Source organism: Sphaerulina musiva (genome assembly GCF_000320565.1).
Source record: "Sphaerulina musiva SO2202 unplaced genomic scaffold SEPMUscaffold_2, whole genome shotgun sequence".
Lineage (NCBI taxonomy): Eukaryota > Fungi > Ascomycota > Dothideomycetes > Mycosphaerellales > Mycosphaerellaceae > Sphaerulina > Sphaerulina musiva.
The window spans coordinates 2,960,772-2,978,143 of NW_016017384.1; the positions used below are offsets into that span (position 1 = coordinate 2,960,772).

At 51.9% G+C, this 17,372-nt stretch overlaps 8 protein-coding genes across 8 annotated transcripts; 5 read left to right on the forward strand and 3 right to left on the reverse strand.

The window, feature by feature from the left end:
• Positions 1 to 303: 303 nt before the first annotated feature.
• Positions 304 to 4,937, reverse strand: SEPMUDRAFT_147670 (RabGAP/TBC). The gene is made up of 5 exons (XM_016904449.1): positions 4,496 to 4,937; positions 3,876 to 4,423; positions 3,069 to 3,821; positions 710 to 2,992; positions 304 to 640 (listed from the first exon to the last, which is right to left on the reverse strand). The coding sequence occupies exons 1-4, from the start codon at positions 4,765 to 4,767 to the stop codon at positions 2,028 to 2,030; spliced, it is 2,538 nt and encodes an 845-aa protein (XP_016764056.1). The 5' UTR covers positions 4,768 to 4,937; the 3' UTR covers positions 304 to 640; positions 710 to 2,027.
• SEPMUDRAFT_37535 (WD repeat protein) lies at positions 430 to 1,726 on the forward strand (the record flags this gene model as incomplete). The annotated part of the gene is made up of 2 exons (XM_016908672.1): positions 430 to 636; positions 710 to 1,726. 2 exons carry the CDS (start codon positions 430 to 432, stop codon positions 1,724 to 1,726), a joined length of 1,224 nt encoding a protein of 407 aa, XP_016764057.1.
• A 305-nt stretch (positions 4,938 to 5,242) lies between the features above and the next one.
• On the forward strand, positions 5,243 to 6,852 carry SEPMUDRAFT_147671 (uncharacterized protein). Its single transcript, XM_016904450.1, has one exon. The coding sequence runs from the start codon at positions 6,243 to 6,245 to the stop codon at positions 6,555 to 6,557; it is 315 nt and encodes a 104-aa protein (XP_016764058.1). The 5' UTR covers positions 5,243 to 6,242; the 3' UTR covers positions 6,558 to 6,852.
• Positions 6,853 to 8,487: 1,635 nt separating this feature from the next.
• Positions 8,488 to 9,483, forward strand: SEPMUDRAFT_106122 (uncharacterized protein; the record flags this gene model as incomplete). The annotated part of the gene is made up of 1 exon (XM_016900612.1): positions 8,488 to 9,483. One exon carries the CDS (start codon positions 8,488 to 8,490, stop codon positions 9,481 to 9,483), a length of 996 nt encoding a protein of 331 aa, XP_016764059.1.
• Positions 9,484 to 10,016: 533 nt separating this feature from the next.
• Positions 10,017 to 11,867, forward strand: SEPMUDRAFT_124101 (uncharacterized protein). The gene is made up of 4 exons (XM_016901883.1): positions 10,017 to 10,377; positions 10,439 to 11,550; positions 11,610 to 11,681; positions 11,749 to 11,867. Exons 1-2 carry the CDS (start codon positions 10,048 to 10,050, stop codon positions 10,916 to 10,918), a joined length of 810 nt encoding a protein of 269 aa, XP_016764060.1. The 5' UTR covers positions 10,017 to 10,047; the 3' UTR covers positions 10,919 to 11,550; positions 11,610 to 11,681; positions 11,749 to 11,867.
• On the reverse strand, positions 10,017 to 11,867 carry SEPMUDRAFT_81194 (uncharacterized protein). The gene is made up of 4 exons (XM_016910266.1): positions 11,749 to 11,867; positions 11,610 to 11,681; positions 10,439 to 11,550; positions 10,017 to 10,377 (listed from the first exon to the last, which is right to left on the reverse strand). The coding sequence occupies exons 1-3, from the start codon at positions 11,860 to 11,862 to the stop codon at positions 11,098 to 11,100; spliced, it is 639 nt and encodes a 212-aa protein (XP_016764061.1). The 5' UTR covers positions 11,863 to 11,867; the 3' UTR covers positions 10,017 to 10,377; positions 10,439 to 11,097.
• Positions 11,868 to 12,302: 435 nt separating this feature from the next.
• SEPMUDRAFT_81197 (FAD/NAD(P)-binding domain-containing protein) lies at positions 12,303 to 14,088 on the forward strand (the record flags this gene model as incomplete). The annotated part of the gene is made up of 2 exons (XM_016910267.1): positions 12,303 to 13,116; positions 13,178 to 14,088. Coding segments are annotated over exons 1-2 (1,530 nt in total), but the record flags the coding sequence as incomplete, so codon positions are not given.
• SEPMUDRAFT_81199 (uncharacterized protein) lies at positions 12,754 to 16,987 on the reverse strand. Its single transcript, XM_016910268.1, has 4 exons — positions 16,234 to 16,987; positions 14,912 to 16,084; positions 13,170 to 14,819; positions 12,754 to 13,114 (listed from the first exon to the last, which is right to left on the reverse strand). Exons 1-3 carry the CDS (start codon positions 16,489 to 16,491, stop codon positions 14,487 to 14,489), a joined length of 1,764 nt encoding a protein of 587 aa, XP_016764063.1. The 5' UTR covers positions 16,492 to 16,987; the 3' UTR covers positions 12,754 to 13,114; positions 13,170 to 14,486.
• Positions 16,988 to 17,372: the final 385 nt, after the last annotated feature.

Consider the following 17,372-nt stretch of genomic DNA (forward strand, 5'->3'; position numbering starts at 1 on the left):
GGCCCCCTAGAGGAGTGGATCGGGATCGAGCAAGCATTATGTCGTGTGAAGAATCTGCCATGTGTAGTTCGAAGCCAGCACGAACGCTTCCCCTTTCAAAGTGTTTCAGCTCACACCCGACCGTACTGAGGCGTGCCGATACGGTACAAGTAGGCTGAAGATGTTGCCAGAGAGATGGAAAGAGCAGGAAGCGCCTGGATTCGACAAGATGCAGTCTCCGCCAAGACGAGCTTTGTCAGCAAAATCTAGTTCGGTTCTACTGATGACACAGGCCAGGAGGAAGATCAATTCAATGCAAACGCTGTCGTAAGTAACGTAGCAGTCTGCGCCACGAAATATCACGAGCCCGATACAACCGAAAAGAAAGAAAAAACGTCCATTTAGTCACTTACAATATCTGTCTGGTTTGCTCGCAAGGCTACGAGGGAGATGTCGCGCTCAAATGATCCCGGGCACTACTTCCAAACAACTGAAGCTCTCGCGACTACAGAACGAAAGGCAGCAAAGTCCAAGAACAAGCACGGCGACCCAATCAAGCTCTCGTCAAAAGTTCTCGCAGTCATTGCAGACCCATGGGACGAAAATGCCGTCTACCTCGCAGAAGCAGTCGGAGAGATCAAAAGAGTAGACTTGGAAGTGTGTAAGCAGCCTTTTAATTTTCCATGATATGGCGAAGAATATATTATGCTGACGGAACATATCCACGCAGACACGTAAAGTCCAAAAGATCTTCGATCAATGTGCAGCGCCTCTCACCTGCTTGAGCATATGTCTACAAACCAAGACGCTTTTCACGGGCTGCTGGGATAAATTCACCTATGCCATCCCCCTCGACAATCCGACCAACATTCGAAAACTTGCAGGCCACACCGATTTCCTCAAGACAGTCCTTGCAACCACCATCAACAAAACTCCCATTCTCATCTCCGGCTCGGCAGATTCTACCATCATCATTTGGGATATTTCCACCAACAAAATCCTCCACAAACTCAAAGGCCACACCAAAGCCATCACAAACCTCGCCATCGACCCCTTAGTCTCCTCCTCCTCCCCCTCCCTCCCAGATGAAGAAGACCAAGGAGAAGGAGAAGAAGCAGAAGAAGAGATCACCCTCTTCTCGTCCTCCTCATCCCCCATCCTCCGCACCTGGACCATCAACCTCTCCACCCACACCGCCTCAGAAACCCCCACCTCCCTCTCACAACCCCTCAGACCGCACGAAACAAGCATCTACCGCCTCCACTTTGACACCTCGGGAGATCTCTGGACCTGCTCCGCCGACAAAACATGCCACCACCTCATTCGCTCCCGCAACTGGGAATCCGACACGACTCTCCCACACCCAGACTTTGTGCGGGATATTGCCGTATTCGACACGTTGGGGCTGGTCGTCACGGCGTGCCGAGACGAAGAGGTGCGAGTGTGGGATGCGAGTCGCGGGGAAGTGGTATGTGTGTACGGAGGACATTTTGAGGAGGTGACGGGGCTGGTGGCGTGTGAGAGGCAGCGGAAGGTGGTGAGTGTGAGTATTGATGGGACGTTGCGACAGTGGAGTTTGGACAGGAAGGATATGCTTGCGTGGGAGGAGGAGAGGGCTCGAGAGACGTTGACTGGGGTGGCGGCGGAGACGGAGGAGGAGAAAGCTGCGGGGAGAGGTAATATGCTTACAGCGGAGGAAGAGGCAGAACTTGCCGAGCTGATGGATGATGATGATGATGATGAATGATTATGTGGAGCGATCATGTGGAAGTATCATGCTAGCTGCAGTGATGTCAAGGTGGAAGTTCAGAGAAACATAATTGCTCGTGGAGCGATATACGACTCACGCTCTCTCAAAGGTAGCCTGTGGCCCAACATTTCTCAGAACCACACCATTTCCATGAGCCAGTACGCCGCTGCCATGCATTTCATACTATGCCTCATCAATCAGAATCGGGTCATATCACATATCCCATACACTGTCGCATTTGCCAAAATTCTCGTTTCGCCGAGCTCGATTATTGCCCGAGTCTGCGGAGCACATGCTTCTACGAGTGCTCTCGTACTTCTTCCTTCGAGAGCTTAGGCGGCTCCCTACTCAACAGCGCTCTCAGCTCAGGCGAGATCACCTTTTCTCTGTCGGCCGCGCTCGCTTGTGCGCCAATTCCCCCTGCTGTCTGTTCTCTGCCCGTCACTGCAGCACTCTGTGCTCGGTTGCTAGGTCCGGAATTGCTGGTGTTTCGAGGTCGTCCATCACCTACGGGTTGCGCTCCAGGACTGGGCGGCTGAGGTAGTCTCTGCCTCAAAATCGGAGCTTGGGGGAAATTGTTCTTCCTGTCAATGGCTTCTACTATGCGCTGGAACTTCCGGAACAGCGACTCTGCTCGTACTAACGTGCTGTGAAGGTCGATAGTGCCACTGAGCTCGTTCACGTACTTGAGCACTTCATCAAAGCCTTTCAGATGCTCCATGATGACATTCCTGTGCTTCTCCAGGATGGCGGCAGCGATGAAAAGATGAAAGTTTGCCGAGTAGTAGTCTGTCCATAGGCCCTCCCACATTCGAAGAATGGCTTCAAATTCGAATTCGCGCTTGAACCAGACGATGAGCATCCGGAAGAAAAAGAAGAAATTGGTACTATCCACTTTGGCCAAATGCTCATAGAGTTTGGGGTCGATGAGCTGCACCAGCTGGTCGAGGGTGAGCAACTGTAATCGCATACCGGATTGGTCGCGGAGGAAGTTGCGCTCCATACGTTCCATGAACTTTGTGAAGCCCCAGAAAGCGACTGCATCATCTTGCTCAACAGCATAGATGGGCGCTAGAAGATCAGACATACCTTGGACATAGCCAAGATCCCGGTTGTACTCGTTGTATGTTAGTAGCATGTCCTTCATTTGTTCCATGTGCACATTCGTGCCAGCTTCGGCGAAGGGACTGTCCGGATCGGGATGCGGTATATCCTCGCCCGCAAATATCGGGATGTGTCGATCAGTACGATGTACGTCCTTTTCTATTTGGCCATGAACAGCACGGTCAGCGCGTCCATCAGCAGTAGTAATCGTGGTGGTGGTGGACGCTCGACTTACCAATGCGCATTTTCTGCTCCTTCCACCATTCGCGTTCTTCCAACGTGCCAGCTTCATCGACCATGCGCTCCCACCAAGCACCTTTCAAGCGGATGTACTCATCACGCAGACTGTTCATGTGAGCGTGCCTTTCCTCTGTCGTGCTATCCCATTCGTAGACACCGAGAAGGAACAGCCAGGCCTCCTTACGAACGCCATCGTCTGGGCACATGCCGCCGTGGAAAATGCGTTCCTTGACTTCATCGGGTGTCTTCTCGAGCTTGCCCGTGTGTGAGTTAAAGAAGCTGGTCCACTCCTTCATGGTAACGGGCTTTCTCTTATCGGCTAGACTGATGCCCTGCTCCATGTCCAATATCTCAAATTCACCGAGCTCGGTATCTTCCATCTCCAAAACGTCTTTGGCAGTCCAGATTCGTTGATTGCGCTCACGTTCGGACTGTTCTGCAATGCCCATGGCCCATCGTGCCAAGTATATTCTGGCAGAATCAAACTCGTCGGATACAGTTTGAACTTGCGGGTTCTGCAGCAGCCTCCTCACCTGAGGCGGCAAGCTCTTGTTCTCTGCCACGGCCTGTGCAGTCCTCCTTGTAAAAGTGGTCACTTGTGCCATTTTCTCGAGAAAGCTCCACCTTGCATTCTGTAGAGCCTTCATGACTGGGTCTTGTTGTCCTGCGCTCTTCCGCTTGTCCTTTGACGGATCATCCTTGTGCTTACCTTCTAAGACGTTCTTGACTTTGTCTGGAGTAGGCTTTCCTGTGCATCATCAGTAAGACCTTCGCAGCTACCCACCACATAAGGAAATCCTACCTCCACTACCAAACGACAGCTTGTCGGCATCGTTCGGGTCGATCATGTATACGCTCGGTTCCTGCGCTGACCTCTCCACCACCACATACTTCTTCAGCCACTCGATCGCTTGGTCGCCGCCCCAGAACATGTGGCCATCTTCAGCGCTGATGCTGAAGTTCTCCCTCTGCAGCTTCTTACGCTGGGCAATCGTCGATTGGCACTCCGAATCATGGAAGAACAGAGCGGGGAAACTGTCGCCGGTGCGTGTATTAATGATGATGCTCCCAAACCACCACCCGGTGCTCGGCGGCCGCACCAGGACGGAGAAGATGTCAGCTACAGGGACTGCAAAGGCATATGTGCCTAAGCTCGAGCTATGGGCGGTCACAACAGGTGGTCGCGGGACCAAATTTCGTGGGTTTGGGGTGCCTTCCGAGTCCGAAGCTTCCACTTTGGTATAGACAGCACGTGTATCTGCATCCAGCGTGCTGTCGGGCACCCATGCGAGAAGCAGGTCTGTTCTCTTTGGCGGCTTGCTCGCACTGCTGCTTGCGCCCTCGTCGGCTCTGTGACGGAAGTGTCAGATTATGACTCGCCTGCCATCACATAATCTACATATCGCAGACGACGGGACCTACGGCTTCTGCTGAATCAGGGCAAACCAGCCATCGACGTTGTCCTTTGCGCTCTGTGTGGGATGAACATAGACCTTGCTCTTGCAATATAGCAGCTTCACGCCCTTTGTGCTCCTGCTGGGTTTGATGGTGCTATATTCGGACTCGTCGTCGTCGGACATGTCGTAGAAGGAGGCGGTGGGCGATGGGGGAGGGTAGCCTTGTTTCTGCTGACGGTGACTCGCGTCTGCTACCTCTGCAGCTGGTGGAGGCGGAGGGGGAGGCGATGGAGGCATGGCAGCGGTACAGCTCCTGCTGCGGCTGACTTATTCAGTAGATGGGTATGGGAGAGTGTGGTACGGCACGGTACGGTACTTGGCCCAAGACGTCGTATCACATGTTCATTCGCATCATGAGGTGGCGAGCCAGCGAGAAGGCTGTCTGGATGTTGATGTGTCGGTATGAGGCCCAGTGCCTGACATGCACTTGGTGGGCTGGGTGTTGTTTACTGACTGACACTGACGTGGTGGGGGAGTGGCGCATGAGAGCGATGACGATGTTGCTCGCATTCCAGGCATCCATCCACCCAATCACTCCCATCGTCGCCTGAACGACATTACCATCACCACCACCATCACCACCACCACTCACACCACCTCACTGCGTCTATCGACAACCATGGCACTTCATCAATGAACGTGAGGATGAAAGTTGCAGGCATCGACGTTCGTGCACGCTTCGCATGAGCGCGTCGACGAACAGGAAGATGAAGCAGACGGCCGACAAACGACTCTGCGACGCACGGGCTCGAATGTCCATTTATGACACGCCCTTAATTCGGGCCTCCGACATATATGGCGATCCACTCGCCACCGGACAATCGACAGCGACGGCGACTTGGGCACGTCCAGTCATTCCTAAAGAGAAGGGAGTCCAATTCACCTAACGCAGCGAAGAAGCACGCCGTTTGATGATCCCCCATACACTTCACTCACCCGTGAAGATGGATTTTCACTGCGCCGAGCGCACATGGTAGTATTGCCAACGTTGTTGACACGTCCTGCCGCTCTCAATAGTCACCTCGAGAAGGCCGGGGCGGAAGCTCAACGCGGCGGGGCCATAAGTCATCAGGATCAGGGCGTGGGCTCTCCGGCGAATTGCACCCTTGGCAGTACAGTGTGGTGCTAGCCGAAGGGCACCTGGTCTGTGCACATGTCTATTGTTACGCTGCCAACGACGCTTGCTCTGACCTACATGATACTCCAGAATGATCGGCATTTCCAAGGGCGCTCGCAATCCTTGGGAGATGCAAATTCCCATCTCTATGAATGTCGTGGAAAGGTATGGGAGGACTTCCCAAGTAGTTGAAGACGCACAGCACAGAGCCACTTCATTTAGCACCACTGTTCGCCATATCCACCTTGCTCTGCACCAGTCAGTCGATGCTAAGCTCATCTACATAGAGTCAATGTGTATTTGAGACATGATTCCACGGGGTTTTCCCAGTCGACGATCGTCACATGAGGTATCTCGTTGAGACCAGATAACGATTGGCACATCGATCCTTTCGGTGGTTGTCTCTACTGCCATCAGGGACAAGCACAATGTGCCGAGTCGACCATTGAGCTTCGATTTGGATGCCCGGCACAAGCTAACGCTTCACTACGCACTCTTCTTGCCGGCCGGTGCCACGTGCTTCATATGGGGATTCAAGCACAAGAAAATAGTACAAGCTACCTACCTTAGTCTTGCGTGTCGGTATGCAGTAAGGATGACTCCAGCACTGGCTGAATTGGCTCAGGGACCATACCGTACAACCAGTCTGCCTTCCCTCGTTACCCGCGAGACTTTCATGACCATTGCTCCAACAGACCGACGAGCACAATGCACTCGCAGCTTGGCTGGATACACTGCTGCACTTGGGGATTCGCAAAGACGCTCAGTGGAGTCTGCCATCGCAAGAGCCGAGACCTATTCCCCCATGCGAGATCCATCTAGTACATTGCCCGAAGCTGTTTTCACTCTTCGGTTGATTCGCTACGATGATCACACTAACGCTCAAGGTGGAAGGCTTCTGGAAGGATGACTTCCATCAAGCGATAGTGGTGGTTTCATCATGTGCAACGGCGCGCGAACCGCCCTCACTTGGCCGCTAACAGCATTCTTCAGGTCGTAGTTCATACCCATCGCAAAGAACGCACGGACCAACGACATTCTCCGACAGTTCGAGAGATTCGCCGACAGACCATAGAGCATGAACATCAATTCTTCGATACTGAGAAGAGCACAATCATCTATAAGAAGCGGACAAGAAACCCCTCTTCTCATCATCATCAGCATCAGCATCAGCATCCAACAACCAGCCAGACCTACTACAGTCTCTTCTTCGACACCCTTCACACTCAACACCACCACTCACATACCAACCGTCAAGATGAAGTTCACCGCAGTTGCCATCTCCGCCCTCGTCGGCACCGCCTTCGCCGCTCCAGAGTGGACCCAGCCAGGTGGCGACCACGACTACAAGCCCGTCGCAAAGCGTTTCGTCCCAGGCACAGACTCCATCCAACTTTCCAAGCGTATTGGACCAGTCGGCATTGCTGTTGCATCTGTCTTGGCTTCCGGCGTTCTCGGTTTCGTCGGTGGTCCCGTCGCCAACCGCGCCTTGAACGACATCTTCGGCGTTCAAAAGCGTTCGATCAACTTCGACCTCGACATCAACGGCCTTAGCTTCGACGAGGCACGAGAAATTTACATTGACCACCTCTCCGAGCTGATCATCAAGGAGAACCCTTACGACGGCAACGACGCGGGTGTGTGCGTCGGTATCGCATACAAGGTCTCCAAGCCTGCGGCTATTGTTGATGCCGCGGCGATCAAGTTCACCTCTGAGGGACAGGAGCACGAGTGAGTTTTTTGTCCCCCACGTCCCTGCTTGGATTTTTTTCCCCAAACGTCATCCTTGATCGACGATGCTAATAGAGATTTCCTCACAGGTACGACTGCTTCGTCCTCCAGGGACCAGTGACCCTTGAGGTTGCCTCCAACGCCACTGAGGCCGATGTAAGTCTATCCCCAACTCGCAGGTGCCGCAAGTGATTCTACTAACAACGCTTGTCATTGCAGATCGCCTTCGTTGCACCAAAGTCCTCTACCTGGTCTGGCGGTGTCCTCACCCTCACCGAGTAAATTCGCTCACTCACTCCATCCGGCAAATCGTGACGACGAAAGCCAGATATATATCACGACTGACTTTTTGGGTATCTTGCGGGAGGGATTTGAATATGCATTTTCAGGTGTTCAGTAGCATTTGGGGGTCAAATGGGATGCGATGATGGTGATGATGTTACCTTTGCAGATTTCATACGCACATACAATGAACCAATTGAATGGACGTTTATGAAATTTATCCTTATCTCTCATGCACAGTCTCCTCCGTTATCCCATCTTCTTCTGCTACATCATCATCATCTGAACAGCTTCCGCTGCCAATGTTACTCACCAAGGTACTGATGACCTATCTCTTATGTGTAGGAGTCACAAGAATCAGAGGAAACGTTTGTCGTAATGGAGCTGATCGTGGATGGACTTGGTTTTATGATTGTCAGACATGTTACAGATGGCGAAGAGGTCATCAATGACATCTGGGGGCCTGTCTTCTGTCTTAGCAGCGTATGACCAGTGTGTCATCAGTCTGGCAATAGGGTATGATGTCTCCTGGATTCACTATTCCATGCTGTATGGTATCATGATTAATCCCTCCATGCTGGATGTTCCATTCACGAATGTTTCCACATCTGTCGAGCATGTGTGACAAAAACGGACAATGGGTACCTACCTACTCTCTGGACTGGAGTCTAGAGAAACCATAGCCACCATTGATTTGACCAACGAAGCGATTAACGTGAACCAGCACGAGTGGTCTGGGAATCAGTACTATCACGTCTCTCTCGTTATCACGATTGATGCACTTCAGTAACCCAACCTTTCCAGCTTTCGAGGCAAGAGACGAAAATATGCATCTCTTTCTCGACTTCAATTCGAGCAGAGATCAGTTTCCTTCTGCCATCTCTGAACCTCCAACGCCTTCATTGGACGGCAACGTACTCCAAGCGACAGAGATCCCCTCGCATCAAATTCAACAGCAAAGAATCCTAAGAACCGGAATCATCGAACCCCCACCCATTTATGAGGATAGAGCTCAACCGATACAACAACAATCAATACCCCCAGGAACATCGGAGGTACGGGAAGAACAAGAAGAAGCAAGCAGAGAAACCCTCATAACCGCACAACTCGTAGCACAATACATACCCCGACCTCCACCACCACAACCCTCATCCTCATACCCATACTCACACTTCCGATTCCCCTCAAATTCCACACTCCACACCTCATCAATCTCCATACCCACCACAGCAACTTTCTCCGACTTTCTCCGAACAATCTTGAATCCTCTGCTTCTTCTTCTCCAAACCGAAAGAGAAGCCGAAGCAGAATCTCAAATTCTCCAAACAACAGCAGGTACGATAACGACAGCAACAACAACAACAACATCTACCTACAATAACAACAATAACAATGAGGAATTACAATGTGAAATATATTTCCTATACCCCAAGTTCAATTTCAATCTCCATCTCGGGGGGAAATGGAAATTGAAATGGAACAAATGGATGAGAAGAAATAGTAGTGGTAGTACAATGAGAAATATCCAAGTGAATGAAGAAAATTGGCCAATGGTGGTTGCTGCTTTGAGGGATAATGAGAATAAGTCAAACGAAAGAAGGAGAGGAATGGGAGGAAGAGGTTTTTTGGAGGGGGTGGGAGAGGGAGAGTATAACGGTCAGGATGAGGAGGAAAAAGGAAAAAGACAAGGGTCCTTGTTGAGGGTTCTGTATTGGGGAAGAAGCGAGGAGGGGCAGGTGGAGACGGATGCGAGGCTGAGGAGGGAAGAAGAGGCTGTTAGAAGGATGTACAGAAGGACTTTGAGACCCTATGGGGCGTGGTAGGAGGTACCTCCATAGGTACGCCGGGAGGTAGTTGGTCTGGAGCGATTGTTCGCGATTCTTTGTGCATCTTTTGTCTGTGGAGTGAAGTGGAGAGGAGAGGAGAGAGAGAGGTGGAGTGAGAGTGAATCAGGTGTCACCTTTGGTGTGGTATTGAAGGTCTTGGACTTGAGGGTCGAGATTCTCCTTTGCGGTCGGGATATACGGTACACGTTGTGGGTCTGGTTGAAGTTGGGAATAAACGTGGTGCGGTATTGCAGCAGTAGTCTTACAAGAATCTTTGTATCCACACACCAGAACCTCGATCGATGCAGAGCTCTTTCACATTCATGTGTTGTGTGGTGAAGAAGGTTCGTGGTAGCAGTTCTAGACCAGATCGACATAGCTGCTGCAGCTCTGCAGCTATTCTGTCACACAGTATGTCTTTCAGCAACCATACTATCAAGCTTTTCCGTCGTGATTCCTGCCAAGTAGGCGGGCTTTAAACACAAGCAACATTCACCATGGCTGTTGTGCAGAGCCTGTGCACAGATAACGCTGATCGTACTGGACTTGGAGAGCGCAATCATGATATTCCCATCTGTTGGATATGAACAAACGACAAGACTTCCGGCATCGAAAGCACCTATTGTTAGCGAGACCTTATTGGAAGATACAAACACCACCGAGCGGCCCTCTCGACCCCGACTTCCAGGACGTTCTCTATCGCATCGCATCACTGACCTAATTGACGAGGCCTTTCCGGTGCCGGAAGTTCTGGAAGACAACTTTGAATATCGGCTCTCGAGCGAAGACTGCGACATCATGAGCACTATCATGACGACCGAGGATGGTCCGGCTCCGCCAGCATATACAACACTTCAGGAGCCGCCGAAATATAATGCTGTTGGAAGTCTTGTAAGTCACGCTTAGGACCCCAGCATGCGCATGGCGCTGACTGACCTCTGATCACTCCTAGGCCGATCAACTTCCCGAATCGTTCTCCCTACCAATCGAGTACGATCGCATGTCAATGAGCTCTACCAATTCCAACCATCGATACCACACATATCACGATCTCGTACTTCTAGCTCCGACGATGTCATTCGATGACTTCCTTCGAAAAGTGGAGCAGAAAGCTACCGCGTACATCATGTTCGAACGCATTTCGAAGCGACTCCTACCTGATGAGAAGGTCGTATGTGTGCCAGAGGTCAGATGGCGGACATCCAAGCGAGGATTCCTCAAGCGATCCAAAGTCGTGAAGAATACAGTCGAAGCTCAAGACTGGCCGGCAGTTGTGTCAGTCTTACAGAATAGACCAGGAGAGGTGGAGCTGAAAGTAAAATTTTGGACGGAGCGGCCGGATTCACTTATGAACACGCCTAGGAAAGAGCGTAGCGCGGTAACCGATGTCGGTGTTGATCCTGCAGCAGCTGCGAACACTATGATTGTATAAGGTAGCTTGGTGTGGGCATCGTGAGCTAGGTAGGCATGTGGCATGCAGACAGTAGTTCTGTTGTACCTATTCAATCTCACAGTCGTCGTCAACTCTCTTGACAACGTTTTCTCTGCAAGCTCAGCAATCTTGCAGGCACACATTTACTCCCGTTGCCGAGGGAATCTTTCCAGACGACTCTATCGCCCAGAAGAGTGCTGACCCTTCGCTCCACTCGCAGCCATTGGTCGATCCTCATCATGCGATACACCATTAGTGTGCACCTGTCGTTGCTGCTTCTTTTGCCATTGGCTTTGCAAGTGCATTGTGAAAGGACGGCCGATATGTGCCAGAATGACACAGAAGAAGGTAGCGCAGAAATGCCAGAGGAATACGATGGTGGTGCCGATGCCCCAGGGGGCAAAGAATTGGAAGAACTGGTCCACTTGGTACAAGTCGTTCTGGGATTGAATATAGTATTTCCGTGACCCAGGTTTGCGAGTGAGCTGGAGGACGGTGGTAAGATTGACAGGGCTCCTGTGGAATGGGATGAACCAGATGCTGAAGACTTGGCTGATATTGACGTATAAGACCAAGTTTTCCTCGTCATATGCTACTCCATTCACGTTGAGCAGGATTGTGGGGCTCATGATCTATGTATATTCCGTCAGCTTGAATGATGTGATTTCGTTGAGATGCAGAAAGTAATTACTTTATACCATTGAAAGATCTGAAGGATGAGCCATCTCGAGCCCTCGAAGCTGCCCGTCCGACAGAAGGGATGCTGTTTACCGGAGGTCAGTTATCGAGATCTGGTTGGTGAGATGCCTGCAGTGCTCGATATCGCTCACGGTGAAGCTGGCGTCAGTAGTGAAGTAGTCTTCAATGGCGTCCTTTTGCTGCTTTGGTGAGCCCTGCGTGAGTCGATGCACGACGCTTCTGATGTCTGCGATGGGATCGTCCATTCTCCCCAAAATGGGTGTATACAAGATGAGATACAGTATCAGTGTCTAGGAAACGAGATGAGATGGTGATGTTGTTGTTGTGACGGGAAGGACGGGACTTGATGAGAAGACGATACGATGATGACAGCCGAGCTCCAGTGAGGATGAGACGGCACGGGACGGCACGAGGCACTCCAGGAGATGCATTGGGGGATGCTAAGCTACATTGGGTATGGAGTAAAGGCGCTAGGCCTGTGACAGTGACGTCAAACAAAGCTTGTTCCTGATTTCTGCGGATGCATGTGAGAAGAGTGTGGTCGGGTGAGAGCTGGGCTTGCACTTGCCTTCTCACACGCTTATTTCGTGCACAGGGAAAGGACGAACGTCCAACCGACTATAAGCATGTACCTAAGGTAGGTGCAAGCCGCGTGGAGGTTGACGTACACGCACATACCCATTCCGTTCATTCCGTTTGTACGGACCACAGGCAATGGAAGGTGCGGGAGGCACTGTTCCTCTGGGTGGTACCTTCCCATTCGAGTATACATCAGGTTATCCTCCCTTACCTCTATGCCTTCATCATTGGAACAACATCCTCCACAGCAACACCTCGGCGGTAGAAGAGCGGCTCCATCATCATCATCATTATTATCATCATGGGCCAGAATAGACAGCAGACCGGCGCGGAGATGCTCTTGCAGCACCTGTTCAACGACCCCATCAACTTCCTCTACCGACTGCTTCAGCGCCTCCTCGCCTTCATACTCTCGCCCGCCCCGCCGACCCCATCCACGAAGCTCCGCCGTCCCCGTGTCGCCATCATCGGCGCCGGCCTGACCGGAGTCTCGTCTGCAGCACACTGTGTCGGTCATGGCTTTGATGTCACGCTGTTCGAAGCCGGCGGGGAAGATGCCGTGGGAGGCATCTGGGCCAAAGTGAACAACACGTCGGGACTGCAAATCCATTCCGTCATGTACCGCTTCTTCCCCACCGTCCAGTGGAGCGAGGGCTATCCCAACAGGAAAGAGATAGTGCAGGCGGTCAAGCAGCTGTGGCAGACGTACGGGCTCGAGAAGAAGACTAAGTTCAACACGCGGGTCGACAAGGTGTACAAGGATTCCCAAAACCGTTGGATTATCAACGATGAGAGCAACGGTCGCTTTGATGGCGTGATTGCCGCCATTGGCACTTGTGGCGAGCCCAAGAATGCTACAGTCAAGGGCGAGGACAAGTTCAGGGGCCACATCTACCACTCCAGTCAGCTGGATGGCAAAGGTGGGCAGCATCTGTTCTGGTGACACATGGGAAAAAATCAGCTGACATGCCACAGAGCAAGATGCCAAAGGCAAGAATGTCATTGTCATCGGCGGAGGTGCCTCTGCAATTGAAGCCATGGAGTTCGTTACCGCTGCGGGAGCTAAAAAGACGTACATTCTCTCGCGATCCGAGAAATGGATCATTCCACGAAACCCTGTCATCGACGTACTGCTAGCTCTGAACATCTTCGGCCAGGAGACCATCTTCTCTTTCATCCCAGAAAGGCTTCTGCGTCTCTTTTTCTACCGTGACCTCCAAGACATAGCACCTGCGGAGAATAGCGGAAAGGGACTCTTCACGGAAACTCCAATGGTGAACAACGATGTACTGGAGCAGATTCGTTCGGGTAAAACCAGCTGGCTGAGAGGCGACGTCAAGAACTTTGAGGAGAACGGTATCAAGTTTAATCACAGAAGCCAGGGCACACCCAAAGGCGGACCTGGTCGCGAAGAGCTTATCGAAGGTGATATATGCATCATGGCCACAGGCTACGAACGTCCATCTCTCAACTTCTTGCCCCGCGATTGCTTCCAAGAGAACTACGAACCACCCAACTGGTATCTCCAGGTCTTTCCACCCACGCATATAGACATTTGCTGCAACAACTGCACGTATGTCAACGCTATCGGAGCTGTGGGTAATTGGCACATTGGAATCTACACACGATTTCTCCTCATGTTCCTCGTCGACCCTCTGGCACGACCAACAGAGGGTCTCATGAAACTCTGGATCGATTTCACCAGATGGGTCAAACGATTCGCTCCCACTGCTGCATTCGACTTCTTCACTTATTCCGAGTTGGTTTACTGGTTTGTCTTTGTCATTATTATCAATCCCTTTCGCTGGAAATGGGCTCTGTTTGTTCTAACGGGACGAGGTTCTGCTTTGCCCAAAGCTGTGGTGGAACAGGAAGATAGAATACGAGGCAAATATGCGGCCAAGGCGTCGTGATCCTTATGCGTGAATTACTTTACATTGGAGACGAGAGTATACATGCCTTGGCGGAACTATCAAAGAACTTTTCCCGAAGGTTTGTGTTGTGCAACACTGGTCGAGAGTGATGTTCAGAAGAGTGAGACTCTATTTGTTGGTACAGAGAAAGGGAAAAGCCCGCAACCAAGCGAGCAATTCCAGCCCACCATTACTACTATAGACCGATGTACGACGTCCCATTCTGATCGCTCCTAGCCTCTCTTCATCCTGCTCACAGTCAGAGAGAGGAGAAGAACACAAAGACGTATCTTGAAATTACCACCGTTCCCTCCCATCCATAGCCGTTTCTGGCATATTAAAGGTACCTAGTGCAGGTACCTAATTAGGTTGTGTAGTTAGTACTCCTCCGACAGGTCCAATTCCACATCCTGCAAAGTTAAAGTCCGCGCCACCTTCCGATCCATGCCATGCATTTCAGGGGCAAAACGACATTTGTCGCCGTTGATGCAGCCCACAACGCGCAGGGAACCCTGCTGCTGTTGAGGATACGGGCAGTGATGGCCATATATGCAGTCGAATTCGCGACAAAAGGTGCCCTTCTTGCAGACGGTCTCGCGGGCGACGACGCGGAGCCATTTCTTGTCTTCTTCACTGAGTTTGGTGTCGTGCTCGTGAGGGCAGGCGCCGTTATTGGCTTTGAAATGGCAGCAGCCGCGGCCGATATAATGCTATAATATGGTTAGTCTACCTCAGAAAAACCTCCGTGCTGTGAATGGGAGCGAGCGAGAATTTTGGGGGGGGGGGGGGGGGGGCACTATACCTGATTGCAGTATTTTGCTTGCTTCAGCTTGTACACTTTGTCGTGGTCATAGTCCATCTGCTTGTCGATGCGATAATTAAATTTGTTGACGTGAATCACAGGTCCGCTAAACACCACTTCCGCCTGTGGCTTTGCGATATCTTTCAGTGGGAGATGCGCATTCTTGCGAGCGATGCTGGCCCATGCTCCACCAGGAGTGGACACCGGTACTACCGATGCTGGTCCTGGCGCAGGAGCACCAGCGATTGCCGGACCCTCGCTCACTGCCAGCGAGGCGATACTGTTAGCACGAGTAGAGCTCTCTCGGAATGAAAGTGTGGTAGGACTGTACAGCGGCGTGCTCGGCGCCGGCGTACGTGTCGATGGCGGTGGAGTGAACATTGCACTGGCGGGGTTGAACAGGTTCCTCGAATCATGACGACCCCGGGGAATGTCTCCCAGAAGATCCAGTGGCGGCAGATTGATCTTGGTGTCGCGAAATAAACCAGGAATGGTCTTCTTGTCGAAAGGCAACGTTTCCAACTCCTTCTCAAACGGTACACCTCCAAGCAGAGTCACACGGCCGACCTCTTGGGAATCCTGCATGTGGTTCTCCAAGAGACGTGCATATCCATTATCGTGACTGCAGCCAAGGACAATTTGGCGACATTGATTGTTATGAAAGTGTGTGCGGAAGTTGGCGCTCAGTTTCGTGTTGGCTTTGTCCTTGCCATAACCCACGTCGATGAAGTCACACATCTCATCGCCGCTCGTGAAGCCATCAACGAACTCTTCGAATATGGATGGCGAGCTTAGAATGCCGGCCTTGACTAGAGTGGACGAGAGGCCAGTGACGTTTGCATATACTCTAGCGATGATTTGCGAGTCTTCAGGACAGTGCGGGTGACCAGAAAGCATCCGGAATATGCCCTCCTTGAGCTGTCGGGCAGCCTTGCGTCCTCCCGCCTCTCCCAGTCGGAGCAGCTCGTGGTTGAATATCAAACCGTCACCATCAATCAGGACCATGACGTACGGATTGGACAGTAACAAGTTCTTGAGCATATCGCGCTCAACTGTGACCAGTTGTAGAGTGGCTTGCAATGGAGGCTGTGCATGACTGCCACGCGCGGAGAGGGTGGAGGCCTGCAGCTCTTCGTGCTTTATGACAAGGTTAGAATATCGGTGGAGAACTTCCTGCAGAACGAATTAGCACAAGGGGATGTCCATCGTGTGCGCTTGGAAGCGTTGCCAGGGCAATAACGGCACGAGATGAACTTGGCGAACGGCGAGCTGAGCCTGGTGTCATCGCGCACACGTGGAAGGATCATTCGAGGCAGCCTTACCTGAAGGAGCTTATCTTGCGAATTGTGCTGCGACTGTGAAATATTGTATCTCGACCACAATTCGCTCAAATGTTCACTACTAGCCGATGCCACGCTGGCAATCTCACGAACAGGCGTGCGAACAGGCGGCGCCGCGACGCTAGAGCTTCGACTTCCAGAGAGCCTGTTCCAGCCGTGCGAGCTGTCGCGCATCGATATAGGAGTTCTGCCGTTCACAGAGCCATTCTTGCGAGGTGTGCCTATCGGATCCATGGCCATGGGCGGCGGTGAGGCGGTTTCGGCGTCTGGTTCAGACGGCCCTAAGTTGTAGAGCGCCAGTTTGGCAACGTGTGTGTTTTTGAATTTGGGGTTGATGAGATCGAGGTTGAATGAGGTTGAGGTTGTAATTTGACTTTGTAAATCCGCGATCCCGCCGAATCGAAATTTGATGGCGAGGTCAAATTGACAAGTCCCCTGCCAGACCAGGAAGATGGGAGACTGCGGGCGGCGGGCGTGTTGGCTGTATTGCTTCGCAACAGTCAGAGGTCTGATGTTGGCTGGTGGCAGAGAGTCTCTATAGCAAATGATGACCGGTCGCGTGCTGATGTGAAAGCTCTTCCCTGCTGGTGGTGGGTGGTATAAAAGATATCCTTCGTCGGTGGCACCTCGTGCTAGTTCCAAGTTCTGACGGGACGGCAGCGGCAGCGGCAGCGGCAGCGGCCCGGGAGAATAAGGAGTCTTTTTTCTTCTGGCGACTACGTTGAGTACTGGCCACGCTGCCACTATCCAGAGTGCAACAAACAGCGAAGCAACAACAATCTACAGCAATACGCGTTGATGCGTGGATGTGCAGCGAAGAATTTGTTGCTCTTCCTTCACCGCATGGGCTTATGCGCGTTGCGGGAGTGCCGTGCCAGGGTAGTCTGCAGGAAACCAGTCGGAAAGTCTGCTGTGCAACGCCAACGACGTGGATCGCCAGAATAGTGTCTGCGTTGTCTCCTCCACACGCATTCAAGCATTCTTGAGCATCGGACTGGCCAAATGGCCAGTGGCGTGCGATGCTATGGGATAATAATGCAGGCTAGGTGGTCTGGTTTCCGCAGCGAAGCAGCACGAGTCACTTCATCATATGGACGGTCAGTAGACTGTCATTCGCCCTA

Bases quoted from the DNA above. Each gene is read 5' to 3' on its own strand.
- SEPMUDRAFT_147670 (XM_016904449.1), bottom strand. From the start codon at position 4,767: ATGCCTCCATCGCCTCCCCCTCCGCCTCCACCAGCTGCAGAGGTAGCA. The intron at 4,424-4,495 runs GTAGGTCCCGTC...CTTCCGTCACAG, and splicing joins GCCCTGATTCAGCAGAAGCC to AGCCGACGAGGGCGCAAGCA. The intron at 2,993-3,068 runs GTAAGTCGAGCG...ATGGCCAAATAG, and splicing joins GGAGCAGAAAATGCGCATTG to AAAAGGACGTACATCGTACT.
- SEPMUDRAFT_147671 (XM_016904450.1), top strand. From the start codon at position 6,243: ATGACTCCAGCACTGGCTGAATTGGCTCAGGGACCATACCGTACAACC.
- SEPMUDRAFT_124101 (XM_016901883.1), top strand. From the start codon at position 10,048: ATGATATTCCCATCTGTTGGATATGAACAAACGACAAGACTTCCGGCA. The intron at 10,378-10,438 runs GTAAGTCACGCT...GATCACTCCTAG, and splicing joins ATAATGCTGTTGGAAGTCTT to GCCGATCAACTTCCCGAATC.
- SEPMUDRAFT_81194 (XM_016910266.1), bottom strand. From the start codon at position 11,862: ATGGACGATCCCATCGCAGACATCAGAAGCGTCGTGCATCGACTCACG. The intron at 11,682-11,748 runs GTGAGCGATATC...TCCGGTAAACAG, and splicing joins CTACTGACGCCAGCTTCACC to CATCCCTTCTGTCGGACGGG. The intron at 11,551-11,609 runs GTAATTACTTTC...GAATATACATAG, and splicing joins AGATCTTTCAATGGTATAAA to ATCATGAGCCCCACAATCCT.
- SEPMUDRAFT_81199 (XM_016910268.1), bottom strand. From the start codon at position 16,491: ATGGCCATGGATCCGATAGGCACACCTCGCAAGAATGGCTCTGTGAAC. The intron at 16,085-16,233 runs GTAAGGCTGCCT...TTCGTTCTGCAG, and splicing joins CGCAAGATAAGCTCCTTCAG to GAAGTTCTCCACCGATATTC. The intron at 14,820-14,911 runs GTATAGTGCCCC...ACCATATTATAG, and splicing joins AAGCAAAATACTGCAATCAG to CATTATATCGGCCGCGGCTG.